General features: G+C 37.4%; 1 protein-coding gene and 1 long non-coding RNA gene across 9 annotated transcripts in view; both read right to left on the bottom strand.

Moving 5' to 3' along the window:
- Cnot4 (CCR4-NOT transcription complex subunit 4) overlaps positions 1-25,152 on the bottom strand; it is a 104,241-nt gene that overhangs the window by 5,586 nt on the left and 73,503 nt on the right. For 6 of the 8 annotated variants that reach the window (XM_027391447.2, XM_027391450.2, XM_027391449.2 and 3 more), the window contains 2 exons: positions 24,549-24,798; positions 22,277-22,774 (listed from right to left, as the gene is read on the bottom strand). In XM_027391447.2, the coding sequence (XP_027247248.1) occupies positions 22,277-22,774; positions 24,549-24,798 (748 nt within the window). Of the gene's footprint in view, positions 1-15,849; positions 17,583-22,276; positions 22,775-24,548; positions 24,799-25,152 lie in introns of those variants that run through there. The other 2 variants (XM_027391453.2, XM_027391454.2) reach the window with 1 other exon arrangement.
- Positions 6,898-11,464, bottom strand: LOC113832840. Its single transcript, XR_003480303.2, has 2 exons — positions 8,727-11,464; positions 6,898-7,545 (listed from the first exon to the last, which is right to left on the bottom strand). It is a non-coding gene; the product is annotated as an uncharacterized LOC113832840 (long non-coding RNA).

The following is a 25,152-nucleotide window of genomic DNA, read 5'->3' as shown; positions in this document are numbered from 1 at the left end:
CCTCATCAACACAGCTCCATCTACCCTACCCTCATGGCTTGACCTGGATTCATTTTGATGGTAGACCTCTAGTAAGTTCATTCCTGGAAACACATCCAGGTTTGTCCTAAGGGGGTGGTGCTAGGCAAGCGCTCTGTCACTAAGCCACACCCTGGCTTGGAGGCCATTGCCCGGCACTTTGGACATGGCACTACAATCTTCTTTGTGTGGATAGCTGTCCTACAAATTGTGGGGTGCTTAGCAACACCATACCCTGCAGATGCTAGCTGTGACAATCCGATGTATCTGTAAATGTTCTAAGTGTTATGGAAGGGAGGTGGGGCAAAGTCACCCATCAGGACCACTGACAAAGGACCACACTGACTCCATCTGATGTAACTTAATTTTCTTCTAAGGATTCACACGAGGAATTCACAGTGAGCAGGTCAGCAGGCCTAGTGAATAAAACACTGGGTTGAAAACTGTCACTGGGCTGCAGAAGGCAGCTCTAGGGCTGACTGTCAATACAACCTTGAAAATGTAGCACACTGAGTCTCTTACCCCATTGTGGACAGAACAGAGAAGCACACTCACTTTTTGATGAATGACTAGCAATGAGTGTTTCACTACTGGTTACCAGTAAACCTCCCAAGGAGCCAAGGCAGCAGATTTCTTACTTGTTGGGAACTGGCCAAGTGTATAAGCCTCCTAGGAACCTAGCCATGGCAGCCACTGTGCTCATAGATGTGCTGTGTGGCCACCCTGCTTAGCATGCTACCCACGCCAAAACATGGCAAAGGCGAGAAAAATATGGAATGGAAGCAGAACTTGAAAAGACCAAGCAAGGTACAAAGAAGATCAAGTCACTAAATATATTTTATGGTAAAAATGATACTGACTTTATTTTTTAAAATATGTAATTAGCGCTGGCAGGACTATCTGTAAACACACAGTACTTATCAACTAAGTTTGAATCAATTAAATTCACAGACGTGCCAAGTTCTCCAGCTCTCATGCCTGGGTGAGAGCAGCTAGCTGGTTCATAAATTTGGTCCTAATTCTTAGTTTTCTACCACAGATGTAGAACTGGGACCAGAGAACTCATATTCCAAGTTAAATTACTCTGTAAGAGCAGCCTGACACCCACCCCACGGTGAGAAGTCATCCCTGGGAGCCCCGGTTAGACAGCTCTGTGTATACTTTGCTTTTCCTCAAAAGTCTTACTCTTCTCTGCTCTCATCATCAGCCTCCATCCCTTTCTGACCACTGCTCTCATCACACCATTTCACTACATTTTGGGTTCAAGTCCATCCTCATCAGTATTTTACTGCATGAAAACCTAACTCCCTCAAACTATAACAGCCTATTTTCATGTGACTCAAATACAAATAAACTATGCCAAACCTAACTTTAAGGAGTTAAAAAAAAAAGTCATATTAGAAGTTTTATATAAAGTTATTCTTTAGGATAGCTGAAAAAAATCACTGCAATATATTAATACATGACTACAGCTATCAAAAAAGATCTTTCAGACATAAATACAATCAAATTATGGAAAATATTCCATTTAAATGATAAAGTTTTTACTCAAATTTCTAGAACTGTGTTTATTATAAAGCAATCACATGAAATGGCAAAGCTGAGTTGTCTAGGCACAGACAAAACCCTCAGGGTCTCAGGGTTTTACCAGAGACCTGAAAGTAGATTTTAGACCAAAAAAAAAAAAAAAAAAAAAAAAAAAGACTAAGAATGCAGAGACAAGAGTTCTAAGGGAAAATACCAGGTGCCTTAACATGACATAAATGGAAAAATGGGGTCAGCTAGACACACTTCTGTACTTTTTAAACTGTACTTCCAGTCATTCTGCTTCACTGAAATGCTTCCTGGATCTCTTTAGTTAATTTTTACTCAGTTTCCCAAAAATCTGTCTTTTTTTTTCCCCCACCAAGATCCTTCTAGATGACACACACACTGTGAGCAATACTCATGTCATAGAGTTTGATATCTTACACTTTTTTTCCCTTATTTCAAGACTTGAAGACCGTATACAAAGTTCAATTTTTATGTGCATTATGCAATGAACAAATGGTTCTTTTCAAAAACAAGCAAATCTCTCTGAAGCCAGGTGGAGGTTTGAGGATCCAAAAAGCTTCCCTCGATGTAAACAAGAAAGAAACGAGTCACTAAGATGTTTTCAATACTGTTTAGATGCCAAAAACACATGCACTTTAACATACATACTTAAAAAAAAAAAAATCCAGTGTTCCGGACTGTCTAAATAGGAAATGCTAACCTTTTTTATTTTATTTTATTTTTGAGACAGAGTTTCCTTATGTACCCCTGGCTTGCCTGGAATTCACCATGTAAATCAAGCTAGCCTTATAGACAACTGCTGTCCATCTCTCCCTCCCAAGTGCTGGGACTAAAATTGTCTGTCACTACGAATGGCCAGAAATACTTCTTAAAAGCAAATATTCTGGTACAACCAATATTTGTAAACCATATTTTATCTGTTTTCTACTCCTGCACTCTGTTCTAGGTCTGTTTGGGGCTAAGAGTCCAATGAAGTTAAGTAGCAGCTTCATTTTACAAATGAGAAGCTGAGTAGTCTCCAGTCCTTTAAGGAATTAACCCAAGGTTATATAACTTAAAAATGTAAACATCGGTAACCAAAAATCAGTGTAACTTTAAAAGTATTTGTTTCTGTGGAATTCGCTACCAGCCAGTGCTTATCTTGGCAGGACTCATGAGATACATACAGTACAAGAAGATAGACAAGGCACCTAACCAAGCAGGTAACAATGTGGTAAAAACAGACAGGTTTCATGAGGCAGAAGAAGGAAGTGAGTAACCCTGCAGTGGTGCCCAAGGAAGCATCAGGGAAAAAGGAAAGAGCCCCTGGGCAGAACAGAGGCAGGCAGGTGACCACAAGGGCACAACACTTTAAAATTCACTCTTTGGATTTACAATTTTAGTAAAGGATAATGAGACTCTATTCTTAGATGGCAAGCACCCTGGCTATTTCTGCCACTGGCACAGTGTACTGCAATCATTCATTTACATTTGTTCCTTCCTACTGGACTCTGAGTTCCTCCTTGGTTTGGTAAATAGTATCCATCTTCACTAGGCAATGGAATGAATGACACTGAACAATGTGCTTCCAGGTTGGTAAATACCTTTTCCAAAACAGGTCAGAAAAAGGATGGGTGAAGGGGGGATTTCCATGTGGGAGCAATGATTCATAGATTACATAAGTTGCTAAAAACTTGTCATTCTAGCTATGCTCTAACAAATATTAATAATACTAATAAGGAAATAAAACTGAGATGCATATAAAGAAGTGAGTTGCATGAAGAGGATCTGATGAGATTATATTTGAAAGGATTAGCAAAACTAGAATAGACATATATTATCTGTAATGTGAGAGTATTATAATTCTTGTAAATTAAAATTAGAATCCATAATGATCTAATGCATCCTAATGGCAAGAAAAAGCTACGTGCAGAATCAGGAAAAACACAGGAAAAGCACCTGTTGAGTCTCAGATGACTGACACTGAGCCACAGGAAAAGGCAGACACGGCAGGCATGTCAGTTGTCATTTCACCCCGTCCATCCTCTTTGGAAGGAACAGGCTCTCCCAACCAAAAGGACAGACCAAGTAACGCGAAGAAGGGAGGTGCAGAGGCAGTTAAAGGCTCTGCTGTGGTGAGGCCAGCTCAGCTCTCTAGGTGCAGCCAAGGGTATTGGTCCTCAGAGAGAAGACTGCAGAGCCCTGATGAGAGAAAAGCCATCCAGCAGCAAGAGGCCGACTGCAGGGAGGACACATCTGAATTCTTCAGTGACTGATACCAACATCTGCTCATTCAACTTCTGTCTCTAAACATTTCTCTGGAAAATAAGCAACATTTTGCCAAGAACTGTAGCTCCCTTCCAACTGAAGCATTCAAGAAGTTAAACTTATTTTGAAATTGAACAGCTAGTCACAGACGTACCTTTTACTGACTACTTTTCAAATGGAAAGATCTGCTTCCTACATCCTGAGACTCATTTCTTCCTCTTACATTGCCTGCTCAAATCACAGGCTTTGCAGCTAGCTCTTCTTTCATCCCACTGACACATCAGCCCCCAAACAGAGTAGAATACAGTGACCAACGAGAGCCAGAAAGACTTTCCAGAAGGAACCAATCCAACCAAAGCAATTTGTTTGATATAGGTTCCTTGGTTGTTGGTGTGCTGTTTTTAAGAGTTCCTTTTGAAGTAAAGATGGTTAAGAATAGCATGGCTAACAATAGTCTAGACAAATGTAGGTAGAATTTTAGATACTGTGTAGGTTTTTGTCATACCGTGTGGTTTAACTCCTCCATTTTTCTGTATACTTAACAAAATGTACAGAAGTTCAAAACATGGAAACAAAAAAACCAACTGTACAGGTGACAGAATCAAGAGTGAAAATCATACTTCTTAAAATTACTACATTCTTTACACAAATTAAAAGTCACTAATAACACATGGGTATCATCTTATAACTATGTAGTCATTTCATAAGACAAACTTCTAAGATGGGGACATATAAACAGAATACACTCTAACTAGAACAAATCCAGCCACACAAAATTTATCAATTACACATTCCTTTTTTTTTTTTTAATGCATCTATCAAGGGAGTACAGGAGAAAAAAAAAAAAACAAAACCTAAGTATCCAGTCATGTTGTATGGGAAAAGACATAATGACTTCATTAGTCAGACGTGGTATCTGATTTAAAAAACAAAAACAAAAACCTAGTACAGCAGGGCATGGTGGTGCTCGCCTTTAATCCCAGCAGAGGCAGGTGAATCTCAGCCAGTCTGGGTTACAGAGTCAGGGCCACAGAGAAACCCTGTCCAGAAAAACAAAACAACAAACTAAACTGGTAGAGAGGGTCTAAAAATGCCATATAAACATATGCACATGTCTAAATCAGAAATAGAACAAGCTTGGTCAAACCACAATGGTAACCAGTCTAAGCCTCAGTTCCATCATTTTAGATGCTTTTATAAAAGAGCTGCATAGGCACGAATGTAAGGACAGGTATTGTCAGTAAAAATGGCTTTTGTGAGAAAACAGATCTATTATCTGACCATCCATAACTACTATCATCAGACAGGCTTGATTTAAGAAAGGCACTGTCGAGTAACATATATTACAGAGAACTGGGTGTCAAGTTACGTGTGAATGGCCAAACTGAGAATCTGATCTACATTTTGTCACATAGCACTGAAAAGGTACAAATGGAAAAGATGAAAAGATTTTGGTTTAACTATGAGAAAAAAAATTAAGCAATTACAAGTTGCCATAAAGAACTTCTAATTATTAAAACAAAGTTCTCTAACAGCTCACCAGTATATTTAAAGAAGTCTGAAAATTCCAATAATTGTATGTAAGCTTTTAGAATTGTATTTAAGTCAAGAAAGACCAACACTATCTACCTGCCTAATCTATATATACATACATATTATATATATATAATATATAATTATATAATATATGTATATGTATATATATATGTATATTTTTCCTGTGCACACCAAATAAGCAGTAAGATGGATTGTTTGATGTTGATAAGGCATTTCTTTTAAATTAGGGTACAAGTTTTTCTTCAGTTTTGCATTCAGATTAGATACTTTGCTGACTTTGAAGCAATTCCCAATAGTTTTATGTCTTTTGAAATTTCTAAGATTTCTGATGTTCATCATTTTTATAATTAAGAGATCTTCCAACAATCTATAAGTTAAATCACTACAGCTATGTCTGTTGCATTTTTATTAGAGTCACTTTATTACAACAGTGAGATTAGCCAGCTTCATCCAGTTCTAAATGAAACCTCTTACAAGCACAGAATTATCTTAAGCGCTTACAAATTCACAAAAATCTCAAATGAAACTAAAATTATTAATTTTTCCAAAACATTTTAACCGGCAAATTCATAACTTAGTTATAAGCTACATGCTTAAGTATTTCTAAGCATTAGAATGGTTTACTTTGCTGTAGTTTTATTAAAAAAATTCAGAACATGATCATTACTTTATATTAAAACGGAATGGAATGGGTATAGTTACGGTTTAAGAGATGACTCATACACTTTAAGACACAGTTTAACAGACCACTCATACACCTCCAGGAATTTCTAGATGTGAAAGTTTTACAAACCAAGAGGCATTTGTTAAGGCTTGAGATTGGCTGAGATACAAACACTCATTTTCTGAACAAACATGTACATATTGAAATTTTACTACTTATGTGCAATATGTGTTCTAAGGGGAAAAAGACTAGAAACGTATATTAATATATGAAAAGAGACAAGCTGAAAAGGGTAATGTTATCCCAAAGACAATAAAACTACAACAGGTAAAAGTACAGTGACAGTAAACAGACCAGTGGCTTAGAGGGTAGGGACGAGTGGACAGACAGGATACAGAGGGGTATCAGGACAGCACTACAATAACGGACATGCACATTCACAGCTGTCTAATTCTGTGCATACACAAGAGCATGAGTGAGCAGCCATCTGACAAGCTGTGATCTGGGGGAGAGTGCTGTATCAGTACAGGCTCACCCACTGGAAGATGCTGATAATGGGGGAAGCTGCACAAGTGTGGGCTCAAGGAGTATATGGGAAATTCAACTTCCAGTTTAGCAGTGAAACCCAAAGCAGCTCTAAGCACATAGGTTTTGTTGTTGATTTTTAAAGGTCATTTTGCTTTTTCTTCTTAGTTAACTACTAGTATAAAATGAAACCTTTTCTGCTTCCCATTTTCAAGTGGTTTTATTTCAAAGAACAGCAATTCTTTAACAACATAATCGCCTGGTATTGATTACTGTGATGTATGTTTACGCCATGTATTTGTAATTATTAAACTGGTTATTTTTTAGTACTTACACACACACACACACACACACACACACACACACACACACACACACACACACACAAATAAAAAGGTTCTCTTGTACAAATTCAACACAGATTTAGTCTGTCCTAATAAGAACACATCCTCTCCAGTCCACAGAAGCCAGTCCTCCTGGGCAGGACAGCATTTCAAAAGACTCTGATGAATTCAAAGACTTTGATGCTTACCACCAGTCCACTAAAAAGACTTTATTTTAAAATCACTTAAGAATATGTATTTATGTAAGTGTTCATCCTTAGTTATGATTTATTATAGTTGAATTTGGAACAGATTGCCAGAGATGGTCTTGACAGAACCAATTCTCAGTCAATATTCAAGCTCACTGCAAAAGAAGGCAGGAAGGGAAGAGGGAAGGAAGATTAGATGAATACATTTTAAATATAAGTCAGAAACTGTAATGCTTATTTCAGATATTCTGGAGCTTCACACTGAATTAGAACTAATGTTTTAGTGAAAGAAAATAATCAGAAGTATTACATGATTTTTTTTAAAGAATATCTTAAAAACTTGCCTGAACTGAATATCAAAACCTTCCAATGTCAAAAATCTGTTGGTTCAACATTTAACAATGCAGTGGTTGCTCTTCAGTCAGTTCCAAAACCCAGACTATGCCTTCTGTTCAAATGTGTTGTTTTAATTCAAAAGAGAAAGGAAGAAAAGAATATGATCACTTAAAAGATCCAAATCCATTTTGGAAATAAATGGATAGGGGAGTAGAAGTTTCTAGCTAACAGTATATACTGAGTGACAACTAGCATTTCTGATAGACACCATTTTCTCTTCTAATAGAAATCAATCTGGGATTATTGGATCCAGAAGGAAAAGCATACAAATAGCACACATTGAGGTCTAGTTCTGTAGCTCAGTTGAAGAGTGCTTGTCTAGCATATATAAGGCCCTGGGTTTGAGTCCCAGCACTACATTAAAGCAGACTTGTTAGCACATGCCTGTAATCTGATACTCAGAAAATGGTACAGCTCAAGGTCATCTTGTTAAAGCAAGCCTGGACTACATGAGGCACTGTTTCAAAACAAAATATATATAAACTGAGAAGATCTAGTTGCAACTTCCCCACTAGTGGGAAGTCTGCATGGAGCAAGAAATGATTCTTTGTCCAAAGAAAGAAAAAGATAAAGATGTGAGCATAAACTGTCAGGATGGCATGTAAGATGTTCAAAAATTAAAATCTGAAATTGTTGCAATCCAAATTGTATATTTGGAGGTTATTTAAACCTATGTTTATTTTAGTAATATATTTAAGTGAATTTAAAAATACACTGAGAGGCTGGTTGTGGTGGCTCGTATCTGTAGTCTCAGCACTTAGGAGGCAGAGGCAGGCAGATCTCTGCTGAGTTCAGGGCCAGCTTTGTCTACAAAGCAAGTCCCAGGCCAGTCAGGGTTAAAAAGTGTGAACCTGTCTCTAAACAAAACAGTAACAAAAGAACAAAGCAAAGCCCAACATGCCAGGCTTTAAGAGCTGGCATGGACTGGGACCAGGTGAAGATCACAGTTAGGTTTATCAGTGAACAAATTTAGAAGAGGTAAGGAAACGAACCTGACAGTCTTTCCTTAATGGTCATTAAAAAGTAAGGGAGATGGAGCAGCGGTAGGGCTTTTTTTTTAAGGGGGGCAGGGAGGGGGGCTAGGAATCAAACACAGGGCCTTGCACAAGTGCCACAACTATATTTTAATAAAAAAGTATTATTCTAATAGCAAAGAACAATAGCATGCAATTCAACACTCAGTTTTAGGTGAATGCAAAATGTTCCTACTTCATAACACAGAGCCTGGTTTACCTTCATTTAGCTGGGTAGTCAACTTAAGAGATGCAACAAAGGAAAATAAGGAAAAAACCAACCACACAGCTTCAGGGAGTCAAACTTCTGGCAAAAGACTACATGTAATGTGTCGAGGTTTCAGAGAATCCCAGTGGAGTTCCAGACCATTTTGTTCTGTTCTGAGAATAATAGCAGTGTAAATATGGAGTCGAGTCATTGGAATTCAATTTTTCCATATCAGGAAATAGCAGCAGGCTGTTAACAGTTGACTGGAGACAGCTTTCTTGACTTTCTTTTTCTTGGAGATGCTGACGGTATTATCATCTTTAAATTCTTGCACAGTTTTTTCTGTTTCAGTATGCTAAAAGCAACAGTGTCCTCGATTGAAAAAGTCAGCAAAGCAGCTTAGAATCTACAAGGTGTAGCACAGGGTACCTCTTCTTCAAACTTCAACTTGAGTGCACACCTTTAAGTGCGGATGTAATGTGCCACAGAGCCACTATTACACAGTTGCTGGGTTATTTACACCTTGGCTAAGTAAAGCCTTTCTTGCGTAATGCTAACTAAGCACCCTGAAGACAGTAAGGCTGCTATTACTATTTGAAAACTGTGCAGGCAGGTGTTCCTAGAAGAAATCAAGGATCTAGGCTTTGGCTCCTTGATCTTTTTGGGTTTGTTTTTGAGAGAAAGGGAGTTGAGGGGAGAATGAAAATGTCAAACTAAGCTTAAGTTGAAGTGGTGAAGAGATAGGAATATTTTAAAGTTTGATGTTTATTTACTTTTTAGCTTACTAGGTAAAATACTGAATGTGGATATGGCCATCATCACACTGCCCCAACAATAAAGGACCAAAATTCTCACTAACAATCAAATGCTTAAAGAGTAGTACTAGGCTAGTGACCCACACATATTTAAATAGTTAATCCTATTTTACATGGATTTCACAGCAATGAAAACGAAAGGGTACTTTAAAAGCTTTATAAGTTATATGATGAAAGGGGGTTTCTGGGGTAATGCTTTTTGGATTTACCAGCACAATGTCGTATCTGAGGACTAAGAAGAAGCGGGTGTGGAAACACTGTTCTAAAGCCAGTTTGGAGCTTCCGGGAGTCTTTAGACTCATCTGGACAGTATGAAAAGGGCTACCAGTGAAATCAACTGCCTACGAAGTGTGGTCAAGACGAAGCTAAGAAGAGTGGACTGACTGGCTTGTTAAGGTCAACGTCTTATGCCATTTTACAGGACCTTGGGGCACTTTAGTCAATTCTTCAAACAGCTAAAATTGCTTAGGCTAACCTCAGTTCTTCTAGGCACCTAAAAGGCAGAAAGTAGATACCATCCCCACCCCATGACTAGCAATGTAAAATGGTGTAATGGTTAGTTTTGTCAGTTTGAGAAAATTTACAATCAGCCAGGGAGGAGAGTCTCAATGAAAATATGTTTGGATCAGTTTGGCCATTGGAGACACATCTATGGAGGATGTGGGAAGACCCTGCCTGAAAGTGGGTAGCACCATTCCCTGAGTTTGTGTACTGGGGTGTGTGAAACTGGAGAAAGCTAGCTGGGCATACTAATTATTCCTTCCCCTCTGCTTCTTGACTGTGATGAAATGCTGATGGCTATCACAAGCTCCTGCATTGTAACTCTTATAAATGATGGGCTTTAACTTGGAACTGTAAGCAAAAGTAAACCCTTTTTCCTAAGTTTCTTCTGTCAAGGTATTTTATCACAGCAACAGAAATGAAACTAAGTGGTGGTAACATTAATTATCCTAGAAGCAAACCACAAACTAGTAAAGAGGTCCAAGAACGGTGGTTTCTCAATCAACATGTTTCACAAATGTATGTGTCACTGCTGACCTCTCATTCAACATATATGGAAGCAAATCTAGTTAACTTAAAAAATACTCATGTGCCAGGAAACTAAGGCTGCTTCCAGTACTAATTAGATGAACACACACACACACACACACACACACACACACACACACCTTCAATCCTGATCTACTATACTTCAGTAACTTTTTGTAAAGATTACCAACCTAAGTATACAAAATATAAGGACCAAAAGTATATTAGCCTCCAAATTTGTAGATTTGTTCATACAATATAATCTCACTGGAGGAAAATTACCAAAATATTTTTGTCTTCTACAGTGAGATTGTTACGTTTTCTCTACTCCACAGATGTGCTCTTAACTTACTATAAAGCACAATAACCTAATCCAATTGTATGAAGTATTTTGCCTATGCTGGGACTTCCTAGTTTGCTTCTGAATTGGGAGACTGGTTTAACAATGGGCTCTTTAACAGACTCACCATGTCCCCCACATCTACCCCACCCTCATTCTTTCTGATCCCTATATTACAATCACTCCTTTGCACAGAGCTTCCTCAAGCCTGGCTCCTCTCACCCAGGGCTTTTTCTAGCCCCCCTCCTCAGTACTCCCTTTCATGTTCTCCTATCATTCTTTCAGAAGTTTGCCTTTGGATCATTTCAACTCACAGGAAACCGGACTTGGGATTCTACAGGTAACACCATGCTCTCTACAATTCAGATTGACTTCATACTCTCAAAAAAAGACTATAAGAAAATAGAGACGAGACGATACAGGGGCTACAAAAGCTAGATATCCTTTATGCTGGCCTGGCCCTGTCACCTGGCAGAATGCTCTCAGGCAGTACTCTGGTCAGCCCAGGGTTCCATGGGAACTAGTTTGCAAGCAGGTGCAAAGGACCCCTTTAAAAGACAGACCCCTGCCCACTTATGCTCTTTCAGGCTCTTCTCTCTCTCTGCTCTCGTCTTTCTACTCTTACACAGCTCTCTTCCCATTTTCTTTCCACTCTCTTTCCTGTTCCCATGGGGCAGACAGGACTTTTCCAGAAGACTCCCTCTTCTCTTCTGTCCTCTCTCTGTCTCTTTATCTCTTTTCTCTTTCCTTCCCCCTCCCTCTCCTTTCTAATAAAACTTCTCATTTAAGTTGTGTCTGCCTGGCGTGTTTGTCCCCTGCCTCGGTCACCCTCGACCACCATGGAATCCGCCATGGTCCCCACCCAAGGTCCCCTCCCAGCTTTATCCTAACATCCTTCCAATCGTGTAATCCACTGTTCTTCTCATCCATCTCTGCTTCTCATCCATCACTTAGCACTGAGGTCATCACATTCACCACGACTCTGTTATCTGTCATCCACTGACCACTATCCTGTTCTTTGTCCCCTTCCACATCCCTGTCACCAGAGGGTTACAGAAAATGCCTTGCTGGCCTCTTCTTGACTATAAGATTATGTAGTCCTGACTGTCCTGGAATTTGCTATGTGCATCAGACTGGCCTTGAACTCAAAGAGATCCACCTGCCTCTGTGCTGGATGTGGCTCCACACCCAGCAAAATTGGATATTTTGATGTTATAATTTTGAATTTATTTGTTTTCATCCTCTTCCCCTTCTAATCAGTTTCCGGACTGTTTGCTTTTTCCACACCTGAACTTCATTTTGAACCGAGGATCATTTAAAAAGCACATATACTGGAAACTATGTGAAAAATTCTAAGCATAATCCAATCATTAATATATCCCAAATCTCTAGAGAAAACCTCATCTTGTGAACTTTTTTCTCAGCTGAGTATCATGGGGCAGACTTGTAAACCCAGCACTCTGTCCTAGAGGACAGGGAAGTTGAGGACAGCCTGGGATATATCATTATGACCCTGTCTTTTAGAAAATGGAGATGGGGAGAGGGGTTGAAGATGTAGCTCTCAGTTGGTGAAGCATGAAACCTAAGGTTCAATGTTCAGCACTACACAAAACTGGGATGGTGACACGTGTCTATAATCCCAGCACTCAGAACTCAGGGGATGGATGCAGAAGGATCAGTTCAGCACTATAGTGAGTTTGAGGCCAACTGGAATAATAATAATCTTATAGTCAAGGAGAGGCTGGCATAGCATTTTCTGTTAACCTATACTGTGAGTGATGTGGAAGGAGACTCTCTTACTTTTGGATTTCACACAAAAGAAGAGGGTCATGTTCAATGAAGGACAAACCATGAGATGCTGTTTTTTTGTTTTTGTTTGTCATATTCGGAGACCCACACCCAAGCATTAAGTGGAGCTTGGGGAATCCTGCAGAAGAGGAGGAAGAAGCATTGTAGTAGCCAGAGGGATCAAGGGCACCAGGAGAACATGGCCACACAATCAACTAAGCAGGGCTCATAGGTGCTCACAGACACTGAAGCGGCAATCACAGATCCTGCATGGGTCTGAACTAGGTCCTCTGCACACATGTTATGGTTGTTTAGCTTTGGATGTTTGTGGAACTTCTAACAGTGGGAGTGGGGGTGTCTTTGACGACTCTTCTGCCTGCTCTTGGGACCCTTTTCTTCCTAGTGAGTTCCTTGCCCAGTCTTGATATGAGGGGTTTGTGCCTAGTCTGATTGCATCTTGTTATGCCATATTCAGATGATATCACTGGGAGGCCTGCTCTTTTCTGAAGGGAAGTGGAGGAGCAGTGGTTCTGGGGAGGGGGTGGGGTTGGAGGATTAGAGGGTGGGAGACTTCAAGTGATTGGGATGTTTAGTTTGAGAGAAGAATAAATTAAAATTTAAAAAAATCTAGCTCCCATTTTGAACAATTTTTTGCAATTTTGGTTTTAAAAGGACACTAGAGACCTAGTCAAACCTAGTCTAGATCAAGCCATCTTTTTGCAGTGGCCAACAATGGCATCCTATAATTGGGTTCTAATTTGTCCTAATTGCAATGAAATGCCTTACCAAATTAAGCATCTTAAAATGCTACAATACTGTTACATCATGCCCAAACTCTACAGCACCTACCCCACCATACTGAGACTAAGTTTTTCTTCCTCACTTTCCTGGCATTAGCTTACTTGGACCCATATACCTCAATCATGTCTATTTCCTGGTCCTTCTTTCTGGTTGGTGGTTCAGTCTTTCTCCTTTACTGTACCAACTTTCCTTTTTAATTTAAATGTAAGTCTTCTTCCAAACTAACAACATCCCACTTTTTATAAAACCCTTTACCTTAACATCTCATTTTCAAACTCCTGTTGCTTTGCTTTGAAATTGGCAAAATGTCTGATCTGCTTGCTAAGCGTGTTGGTGTAAATATCTGCATCCACTACAGCCACTTACCCAACCTGAGGAGGCACAAAGTGAGTATTCATTCAGCAAGGGAGAGAGACAGTATGAAGAGCAGATGTACTGGCTTACCACCAAATAGCTGGTTTTGCCTATTTCATAAAATATAGATTATTTCTTTTCATCAGAAAGAAAAGGCTACTATGTTTTCATCTCTTAAGCCAATTAAACAGATTTGAGAAAACTTCATGATCAAAAAAAAAAAAAAAAAAACCAAGAAAAAGAAAAAACCTAAAACCTTCTAAATCAACACAAGAAAGCCCTACCCCCATAGTTATGTTCAATTTTGTGAGACTTCAAATGATCCTACAATTCTTTTCTTCTCTCTGGGCTTTTTGCAGCAATTCATCTCTGGGTGTAACTCCCTATAAACCTGTGTCAAAGCAGAACAAAGTTCCAGCAATTTTGAAGGTACTTGGAATACCATCAAATAAATTTTATCAGTACAAGTATGCACAGGCAAAATGCATCAAAGTTACTTACTTCAAAGAAACATACAATTATATTATATGATTCAATTTGCAGGATGCTGAGACATGAGCATACACATGTATAAAATAGAATGATGAATATGTTTTTTCTATGTTTTTAACCTCCCTCCAAATCAGTACACATCGTAGAACTGAGATATCAGTATTTAACAGCCTTTGCTGCCACTGTCAGAACAGTTACTGAGATGACTAATAGAATGAGCCTGCGTTGCTGTGACTGTTGTGATAAGAGTATCAAAAGGCTGACCTGATGAAAATAATTTGAAATAAATCTGCCACTAGATTGGTGTCTGTATGTTTTATTCAACTCTGTATCCCTCAGGATACAGAGATCCTAGATCAGGTCACTTTACAGAACAACAACAACAAAAATAGTAATTAATGCTTTGCTAAAATAAAAGGGAGAATATACCAAATACTGCCTGAAAAATACAAAATGTAGAATGAAAAGAAAATCATTATTAATTAAAATATTTTCTACTGGAATCTTTGAGAAAATAAAAAAACACTTCATATCCCAGAGCTAAAAGTCCACTGGGACAGGACTCTGTTTCCTTCAGGGGCTAAAGGCTTTTGAAGGCGGTCATTTCTTGGTCATTTGAAACTGTTTGGAAAGGGAGAATACCACCAAACTCTTTATCAATCTAGTAACTATGGATCTTCCTCAGAAAAACAGCAAGCATATGTTCATGCACACAAACACACCATTTCACATTTACCTTGCAAGAGTTTGGGACTCCAGGTTAAAACCCCTGTGTTAAGGAAAAGACTAATTGCTTTATAATGGTCAAAGAAGTGAAGTTAATAGTATCCCAGTGTAAAATTCATCAGACAAGACAGAACTGACAAACCCAAAGCTTCTTAGAATTCCTCACTCTGCCCACCATTTTGGTTAAATTTACCCACCACATGAAATGGTACTTTTATTATGTACCACATAATTTCTTCCATGCTTTAGTGTGAATTATGACTTCAAAGACTTCTAAAAAAACATATTAAACAAAATGTGAGGCTTTACAAGGTCTAGAAATTATAAAAAACAAACCAAAAATCTTAAAAGTAAGTTTTAAACCATCCTACATAAGTTGTAATGCTGAGTTCTAATTGCCAAAGAAGCATTTTCTGAATTCATAGTTATGTCGGAAGTAAAGGGGTAAGAGAGCAGGCAGGGAGGAGACTATGGGCAAACTGGGAAAACTTTGGACAAATTCTCTGCACAAACTATGAATGAAAAAGAATAGAGAAAGATAAGGAAAGCAGCCTGGTACAGCAGCACTCTTCAAAACACAAAGAAGTGAGTAAGCAGAGCCAATCACCCCCTAAGGCCTTGTAAGAAACTGGAAGCCAATGAAAGGGTCACTTCAAAGTTGGAGGATCTAGTGAGCACCACTGCAATAGCCAGATTATCAGTAACAAGAGCCCCGAAGCTGAAACCCCACAGAACACACAGCAAAATCTTCATCTTTGAGAGTCAAATGAAAACCATAATTGAATTAAGGTATGATTAAAGGCTTATGTTTAATAAGTATACAGTATTGTGATGGTGTTTTCTAAGACAGTTTGCTTTCTCATTATGTTGCTATAAATTTACTTTTAAATGCAAACTAGAGATTGGCATTTATGCTGAACTGTAAAAACACAAATTAGATAGATAATTGGTCAATTCTATGATCTCAACCAAAAAAAAAGAAAGAAAAGAAACAAGAATAAATTTTCACTTTACTCCACTATACCTCAGGATGAAGCCATTTATTTTGTTGTATGTAACAGGAAGTCACCATATTTTATATTGAAAGGTAACCCAGAAAATGCCAATGCTATATAACATGAGCAACATCTTCAAATAAGATGTTTTATTGTTAATATTATGTTAAATTTTTAGATTTAACATAATATTTATATGTCTTTTGGTATTCACAATACCCTTTTCATATTGTTTTTAACAAATTAAGGCATACTTCTTAAACTTTTTTTTTTAATCTCAAGAGGTCTGGCTTTCTTTTCTCCCCAGATGCTTTTATGGTGGTATTTTTTAAATCAGCTTTCGTCCACTTCTCAGAACTAAGTTCAGTTTATTTTTTATTATCATGAGACTATTCAAGAAGTTTTGCATTATCAGAAGTATCACTTTACATTATGCCTTTATAAAGTACTCCATTGTTCTCAGATTATCTAAGGTCATCTATTACAACTTATACAGTCTCATTTTATAGGATCCCCAGCTTCTTTCTTCTACTCTAAGTTTTAGTCTGGCCAGGTACTTTTATCACATGTCAATTTTTTAACAATGAAATTTCCAAACAGATCTCACTGAACTGTTTGCTCAATAAAAATGTTATACTATGGCTACTACTTACATACAATGTTTACCCATGTTCAAGTTTCTAATAAATCAACTACAAGTTGAAATTCTGTTTTTGAGGCATTTCCTGGTATACTAGGCAGTGCATTAGAAAAGAGATTATATTGCATTTAGGCCATAATAATTACCTTTTAACCATCTACGTATAATTAACAACCATTCAAAAGAAAAGTGCAAATGTGCAAATGAAGAAGAACAAAACAGTTTGTATACATGTAATGCATAATATATGATATAAATCTAGGCAACTAAAAACAATGGCTGACAACATCTTTCTGAGCATTAAATGACACCACCAGTCTTGTTTTATATGTATTCTTTCTTTTCAAGGATTCAAAGAATGCAACAGACATTATCTTAATGTTTCAAAATTTTCAGGAGTATATTAGAATATTATCATTTCTTTTTCACAAACCAAAAAACAAAGAACTACCATTTCTTTTGTATATTTCCAATAATAGAATAAGAACAGGTCTAGCTAATCTCCTCTGGGATCTTAATTAGAGCTATAAGTTTATTTGTATGAGTTAAAAATAGTATCACTCATGAGAAACAACGCCAAAATTATTATGCTAATAAATTATGTTAAAGGCCTAATGAAGAAATACTTTAGCAACTATGAGGTACACGCTAGTTGTAGGCATGAGGAACGTTTATATTGGCTCTTTTGGGTGTATACATTAAATGCAAAATCAGAAAGGAATCATGCAAAAATCCAGTTGCCCATGCAAGCACCCCAGAGTCTAATCCTCTCCTTTCAGTTCTGCTGTCAGGCCACAGTAGTGTGGAGACTTGTAGGCTGCTGTCCTTGTTGTAATGAATGGGAAGAGGCTGACAGTGGCATGGTCGAAACCTTCACCTCTTCTTCCCCTGTGGAAAAGTCAGTCATGGTCTAGTTACGGGTGACTAGATTTGTTAACAGTCCCTTTAAAAATGATTTCAATATTTGGAATATTGATACATATATAAAATACATGCTTAATGGTTGGAATCTGGGTGTGAAACAAGACATGAATTTTAAAGTATTAACTTTAAGTACCTTAAAAGTAAACTAAACACACCCTTACTTTAAAGTAAAATCAAATAGATTACAAATGCACCACCAAAAATAAATAAATAAAAAGAAAGGAAAGATTAAAGACCAGGAAAGCCATTCTTTTCCAAGCCAATTGGACCCTTATATAGATATTCCTTAGCAGTAGGTACTAGTTTGGAAAAAATAATTGAGACTTGACTTACAGGACAGAAAACTGATTTTAAAAGAAGAAAATTATAAATCCATGTTCCAAAGGCATAAGTCATATATTAGGAAAAAGAAGAAATACTAGATACAATATTAATTTACTAAATTAACATATAACATCTGAAATTTACCATGTATTTTTGAGGTAATTAGAAAATATTAAAATATTAACAGTACAATGATCCAATTGACTGAAAAGTAAGATGACTACTTCTAGTCAGAAAACTATACATGAATGAGACCAGTTATAATTATAATTGATAATTATTTCACTACAAGTAACTTATTTTATGCATGACACAAAAGTCAATAGTCACTGTGAAAATAGTTACTACCAAAACAAAATTTAAAGAAAAATGCCTTCTGATAAGTAAAAGTTGAATTAACAAAAATGAAAAATCCAAAGCCTAAACAATTTCAAGTATTTTTGAGTAATACCTTGAAACACTGCTTACAGATTTAAACTTACTAATTTTTTTCGAAATAAGTTTCAGCATTATATAATAAAAACATTTTAGCAAAGAATTCTTTGAAAAAATAAATCTGCAAAATTACATTTGGAAAGACAGCTTAACTGACCAACTGCAGAAAGAGTTGTTCATCCATAGAACAGGTTATGTCAATTAGTATACTCTCTTATACCCTCAAGTACATAGCGGGAGGCTGTGCCAAAGCAAATTTAAACTCCACTTCTTGGTGAGAACATCAATCTAATAAGGACCTACGCAAGAGACTGATTCCTCCAGTTGATAAGTGTCATTCTACTCTCTTTGTATTTGTTTTTTATGGATCATACTCCTAAGCTGGGCCAATTTGTCTCATAAAGAAATATTACTAATGCAAAAAAAGAGGATCTGCGAGGTACATGAGAGCAAAAGTCAGTTATGGGAGAAAGCCAAGTTGAAACACATGCCAGTGGTCTTCAATTGTGAAGGAGAGTATCAGTGTTGCGTTGCAAAACCACTTCCATACTGATTTTGAGATCTGGGCTGTGACCCTAGCTTACTACTAACTGAACATGCAGCCTTAAATTATTTAAGTATGCTGGAATACATTGAGACAACCCTAAAATGAAGGAACTGAACCAAGTGAGCCACTTTTTAGAACAAACGTGCATGGTCCCAATAATAAAAAATACCTAAATGAATCCCTTTTACCTACTTACTAACCAAATTTTTCAACAGGAATATTTCAATTATCTTCTGGACTTAGGAAACCAGATACACAAGCCCAGAAAACACTGCTGAAAATACTTAAGTTCTAAAGGAAATAACCAATTTAAAGCAGAAAAATATGACCAGTCAGACAAAACAATGGAAGCTGAATTTCTGTCACACCTCTGGCAACTGTTCTGCCCATGATAGGTTTCAGATTATCAGTGTTTTTATAATTAACTGAACAAGCGACAATAAAAAATTTAAATGCAAATATGTAGTAAAGAGACAAGGGATCTGCATGACATGGTGACCGCCACCTCTGATTTGTTCCTATAGATCAGGACCCTGTTTTGCTTTACACAGCTGAAGAGTATGTGTCCCTTTCCTTCCTACAACAGAATTAGTTTGAAGTATATTTTAGAAGGCCCACAGTGTGTAGTCTCCCCTGTGAAGCATAAACAAGCAACTCTGCTGAATAGGGCACCATGATAAAGACCAGAGGATGCAAAGATGAGTTCCTGGCAGTCATCCAATTCAAATACATCTGTGGTTGAGGGAGATAGATAATTCCTTGGTAAACTGTTTCAAATCAGATGCATTTCAGATGTTTTCTTTTGTCATTATTAATAGTCACTGAAAACCCTAAATCATCTGGTTACAATTCTGTAACCATTCTAAGGTACACTCTAAAACATCTGTCAATATTGACTAGCTCTAGCAGGACTCTAATGTGACTCTAACAATTTTAGTTATTTTTTTGTAAATTAAAACTAACTTTCTCTAGTCTTCAGTACTTTAAAAGTAATCTAATAACAAGTTTAGTTTTAAGTCACCATTTAACTACCAAATAAGAATGCATAGCCAAATACTGAAAATCTGAAGTAACTATCCCCACCCCACAGCAAATACAATACTCAGAATTAAAATTGGTGACTTCACTTTTAGCATCTCTGAAAAAGTTTTCAATGTTCTGTGGTTGAGTATAGGCACAGGGAGAGAAAATAAAACAAAGGATGCAATTATAATCCAATGCATTAAAAAATAAAGTTATCTATTTTAGGTGAAGATTAAAAAAAAAAAACAAAACCAACACACAAAAAGGCCTGCACTCAACAAGACATCTCATTGCTGGTATTCAAAATAGCTACTTGTCTGAAACATCTGGAAGTGTTCCTGGGTGCTAATGAACAAGAACAACTAAGAAGTTGCAAGAACAGATAGCCTAGTAAAGATAGACATGAAGTAAGTCAAACAAGGGTACCAAGTGTGTAAAAGCTAAAACCAAAAGTCCAATGTCATGTGCACTGTTTCTCTACCAGAGATCCTTATCTTTTCTACCTCATCCCTATAATTGAAAGAACACTTCTTGTTAGAGAAGACAGTTCTGCTTATTGTAATGCCATACAATATCTGTCTCTATGCCTTTATTCAGAAGGTTTCCATCAACATAAAAGAGTTTTCTCTTTTGTTGCTAACCCAAATTCAAAATACCGTGTTACAGATCAATTTCAACTTCTTTAAAAAATTCTCAAACAATGATTAACTACACTGTTTCTCAGAGTTCAGAACCACACATACAGTTAGCCATTTTCCCATAGGAGTTTCATATTAAGTCTTCAAGTATACTATCAACTACCGGAAATAGCATCTGTATTTTCTACTTTTGTATTCCCCACATGACCTAGCTCACTGTTGGGCAAAAAGGAACTGATATGTTAATCATAATTGGCTCATAATTTTTAGATGTTTGGTATACTTAAGGGGATCTCAACTTTTAATGTTAAGACCAGCTAACAGGCACACTACAAGAAATACAATGTCTTCTTTCTAAATTATTGGAACAAAGCAAACCCAAACAAATTACATTCTAATATGCTACACTGAGTGGAAGAAAAGGAAAGGGCATGACAGTGGATATTACAAGGAAAGGACTGGAAACGCTACTCTGGACTCCCTACAACCTAGTGTAATACAGTGAGCAAGTATCATGAGCCCCACCAAATGTACAAATCACTACAGGAGGTGTACTCCAATATGTGCAAAATTAAGTTCACTGTTTCAACTGTTAAACTTCACTATATCCATAACAACAAACTAAGACCTAGCTACTTGTGTAGAACATGAAATGTTGCTGGCCCTAGGGAATATAACCAATGACTACTGAAGGTTCTAAGTTCATCTGTCAACTTGCAAACAAGACCATGAGTACCTTACTGGTAAAAGTATACTACTGTAATGACACTATGCCATGACATACCTGAAAGGTTAAAGGTCATAGCAAGGGGGGGAAACAATTGTGTAAGTACACAACAGAGTGAGAACTATTCTGTTCTACTTGAAGAGAACCAGAGGGGAGCAAGCTTTATCACACCATCTCTAAAGCCCAAATTAAATGAAAAGAGTTAACCAGAGTGACTCCTTTCCAAGATGCTTCATTTAAAACTGTTATATAGGACCTTAAAACCCCAAATTTCTGAAACCTTCAAGGGTAGCAGTACAAAACCAGAAGTCCTGTGGCATTAAAGTTGTATTACCTTATTCATCATAATTTATTATTCCCAACTAACAGATAAAATCTCTCCTAAACAATTTTCCACAGAAAGTATGTCTGTGACATATAATATGCTTATAAAACATTGATAATTTAAGTTGTCAAATATTTTTGTATACACATATGGCAGTTTTGATGTGTGCATGTATGTATCAGTCAAAACAAGCAATTTCGATAGCAGTTATAGTGGCTTTATCCCTCATGCTCTCATTAATTTTGATTTTAAAAAAATTTAACCACTTTAGACTATAACACAAGATATTTTTACTATGGTGTTGGCCTTTAAAACACTATAATTTCAGAGCCCAATTTTTGTTTTTCTTTTTTTTGTGTTTACATATCATCTAAAGGTCTAGTAACTATCCTATTAAATACAATGCTTCCAAACAATAAGTAGATATAATACTCCACCATCCTTATAAAGCTCCATATTACAAGGCATTCACTCAATCAAAAAACAAACAAACAAACAAAAAGGTTAAAGATGTAAGGTTTTTCGTAGAAATTTCTAAGACTATTATATACTCTTGTTACCCAGCAGCTCTTCCCTAACCACCCAGCAACCTGAAGTCATGAATACATACATATTCTCGGAGGCTTTAAATGAACCTACCTGCTATGGGGATCCCTCCCAGACCTGTGTTGTGCTGTGGCGGGAGATTCAAGTCCAAGAAATTACTATTTGAGGTGGGGTTTGCTGTGTGGTTCAAGTGCATGATGCTATTGCGTGGAAAGGCCATCCAAGGATAGCGGGCTGCCTGGCCTGGAAAACCGAACGAATTATAAACTGCTCGGTGCTGCTGAAATTGAGGGAACCTCTGTGGCAAGACTGAAAAGGTACTATTAAGAGAGTTGGCATTTGTAGGTGCAGCAGAATGCAGGAATCCAGAGCCTGGACCTTTGGCTGTTGTAGTGTGTGAGGAGGAGTTCTGAAGAGACGTGGGAGAAAGGGAAGGTTGATCTTGGACGGACAGTTCCTTCTCAATCAGGTCTGCTAAGGCTTTTCGAGTGACATCAAAGGGATCAAAACCCAAGTCATCCTCTGGCTGTTTAGAAGAGCCAAAACCAAACGCTGCTTGCCAGTCTGTAGATGATGATACTGGGATTGTTTCTGTTGGGAAGAAATATAGTGATGAACATAGTCTATCTTCACAGTGTATATTAAACATCCTACATTACAGTCTATACCAGTGTTAAGTTACACATGCCACATTATAATAGAAAGCAAACATGCAAGATTCCAAAGGAACTCATAATTTCTAGCAGTGATTTCACTGCTAAATTAAGTTCAAAAACTGAATGATAGGGCCTGGAGAGATGGCTCAGTGGTTAAGAGTACTGGCTGTTCTGGAGGTTAAGAGTCCAATTCCCAGCAACCACATGGTTGCTTCACAACCATCTATAGAGGAATCTGATGCCCTCTTCTGGCATAAAGTCATACATGCATTCATACACATAAAATAAATAAATCTTAAAAAAAAAAATAAACCTTAATGATATAGACTGGTTGTGCTGATCAGAAGGAAAACCTCCCCTGTTATCCAGGTTACACAAACATTCATAATTAAAAACTAGCATGCTATTAAAAGTGCTACAGTCTAAAAGACTTTAACTAGTAAGGCTAACTCTTCTATTGTATGCTAAGATTATGTTTTTAATCTACATCACAGGCGTCATTGTGGCTATTAATTTATGCCATCTTTCAGATGGATAAAAATATTTAAATGAGTAAAAAGATAAGTGGTGTGCTCTCTGCTTTCTAATTAAAAACTCTCTGCTTGTCCATTCACACCTGACACCTCTGAAACCATCAAGACAAAGATGTAAAGCCATGCTTCTTCAGGGAAGAGAACATAAACCATTCTTCAGGCTAGTTTCATCTGAATGTGATGGAACCAAAGTTCCAGCAGGTGGCTGGCATTGTGCTGTGGATATCAGTTAAAACATAATTTCCAGAGTCTGTCATGTCCTTTGGGATAGGGCCTAGGCTCACCCCTGTGTGTCTAGGCTGATGGAGTATGCCTCTATGTGAAATGGGCTCCCAAAGTCCATTCCTATGCTATCCTTGATCTACTACAAGGGGCCCCATAAATTTCCAAGGTCTCCTCACTGACACCCACATTCATGGGGTCTGGATCAGTTCCATGGAAGGCCTCACTATCCCTGGGGAGCAGAAATGGTATGGGATAGGTAGGGTGTTAGTGGGGGGCAGAGGAGGAGGGGAGGGAGAGGGAACTGGGATTGACACATAAAACAATCTTGTTTCTAACTTAAATAAAAAAAACAAAATGGAGGGAAAAAAAACCATAATTTCCAAAATGGTAAAAGCAAAACTCTTATACAAATATAAACCATGCCAAAAATTTTAAAAATAGGATGGCAGAGAGGGGACAAAATTTAGTTTTTACAACTACGTAAATTACTTATGCCAATTAGACAATTAGGGGAAGATCTTAAATTTGATTACATCAACACAAATCTGACTTAAAAAGTTGAGTCCTAAGTTACTCCCAGAGCAGTAACTTTTTTGGTTTTTTCCCCCCCTTTGGGTTTTAAGACAGGGTTTTTCTATGTAGCCCTGACTGGCCTAACACTCAAGAGATCCAGCCTGCCTCTGCTAGGATTAAAGGTGTGTGCCACTATACCCAGCCAGAGTAGTGAGTTTTTGAGAAAATATAATAAATGATTTCTAGATAAATCTGCTCTCCAACACTATAATTTCTAGGCAACACAACTTTCATAATATCGAATACCATGTAGTTTAAAAGTTATAGTTTTTAAAAAGTGGACCCGACAGAAAACAAGATAGAAGTATATCAACCAAAATGTATTCCATTAGTCTGTCAATTTATGAGTCTGATTACTAATACTAGGTAATTACATACCTGACGTGAAGAGGCTCTGTGGTTCTGGAGCTGTAGGCCAATCACTGGGTGTCTGTGGAGAGCTGGGAAAAGGAGGAAGCCCACTTGGTATAGGGTTGGGGTGTCGAAAATTGTCTGAGAATAATGACTGTGACTCTGTTACTGCCCCTTCAAAAGGAGACCTTGCACTGTGATTGGATGAACTGATGGGGATGACAGGATTGGACTTTGATAAACCAGGTGGTGGTGAAGGCGTATCACTGTTAGATATCTAAAAGAAAGAGGAAGAAGTCAAGATAAATTTGTATCCTAATAAACCACAATTGAAAACATTTGCAAAAAAGGTTTCTAACAGTGGTCTTCAAACCAGAACACCTGACTTTTTAATCAAAGTGTGGAATTTGAAAAAAACAAGCAATTCATTAATTTATACATGTACTTAAAAAAAATAGTGTTCTCATCTTTTACAACTCCCCAAACTCCCTTGCTGTCTAGGAATTCATTATGTAGCAACTGCTCAACTTTTAGGGGCAAAGATAAATGATCAGAAATGCTCAAACTGATAGCAAGTCAATAACTGGCTCCAATTACAGCATCCTTTTGCATATTAGAAGATTCCAAGTAT

Source organism: Cricetulus griseus, assembly GCF_003668045.3.
Source record: "Cricetulus griseus strain 17A/GY chromosome 1 unlocalized genomic scaffold, alternate assembly CriGri-PICRH-1.0 chr1_0, whole genome shotgun sequence".
Lineage (NCBI taxonomy): Eukaryota > Metazoa > Chordata > Mammalia > Rodentia > Cricetidae > Cricetulus > Cricetulus griseus.
The sequence above is the reverse complement of the archived record's forward strand: the minus strand, read 5'-3'. Positions and strand labels throughout refer to the sequence as shown.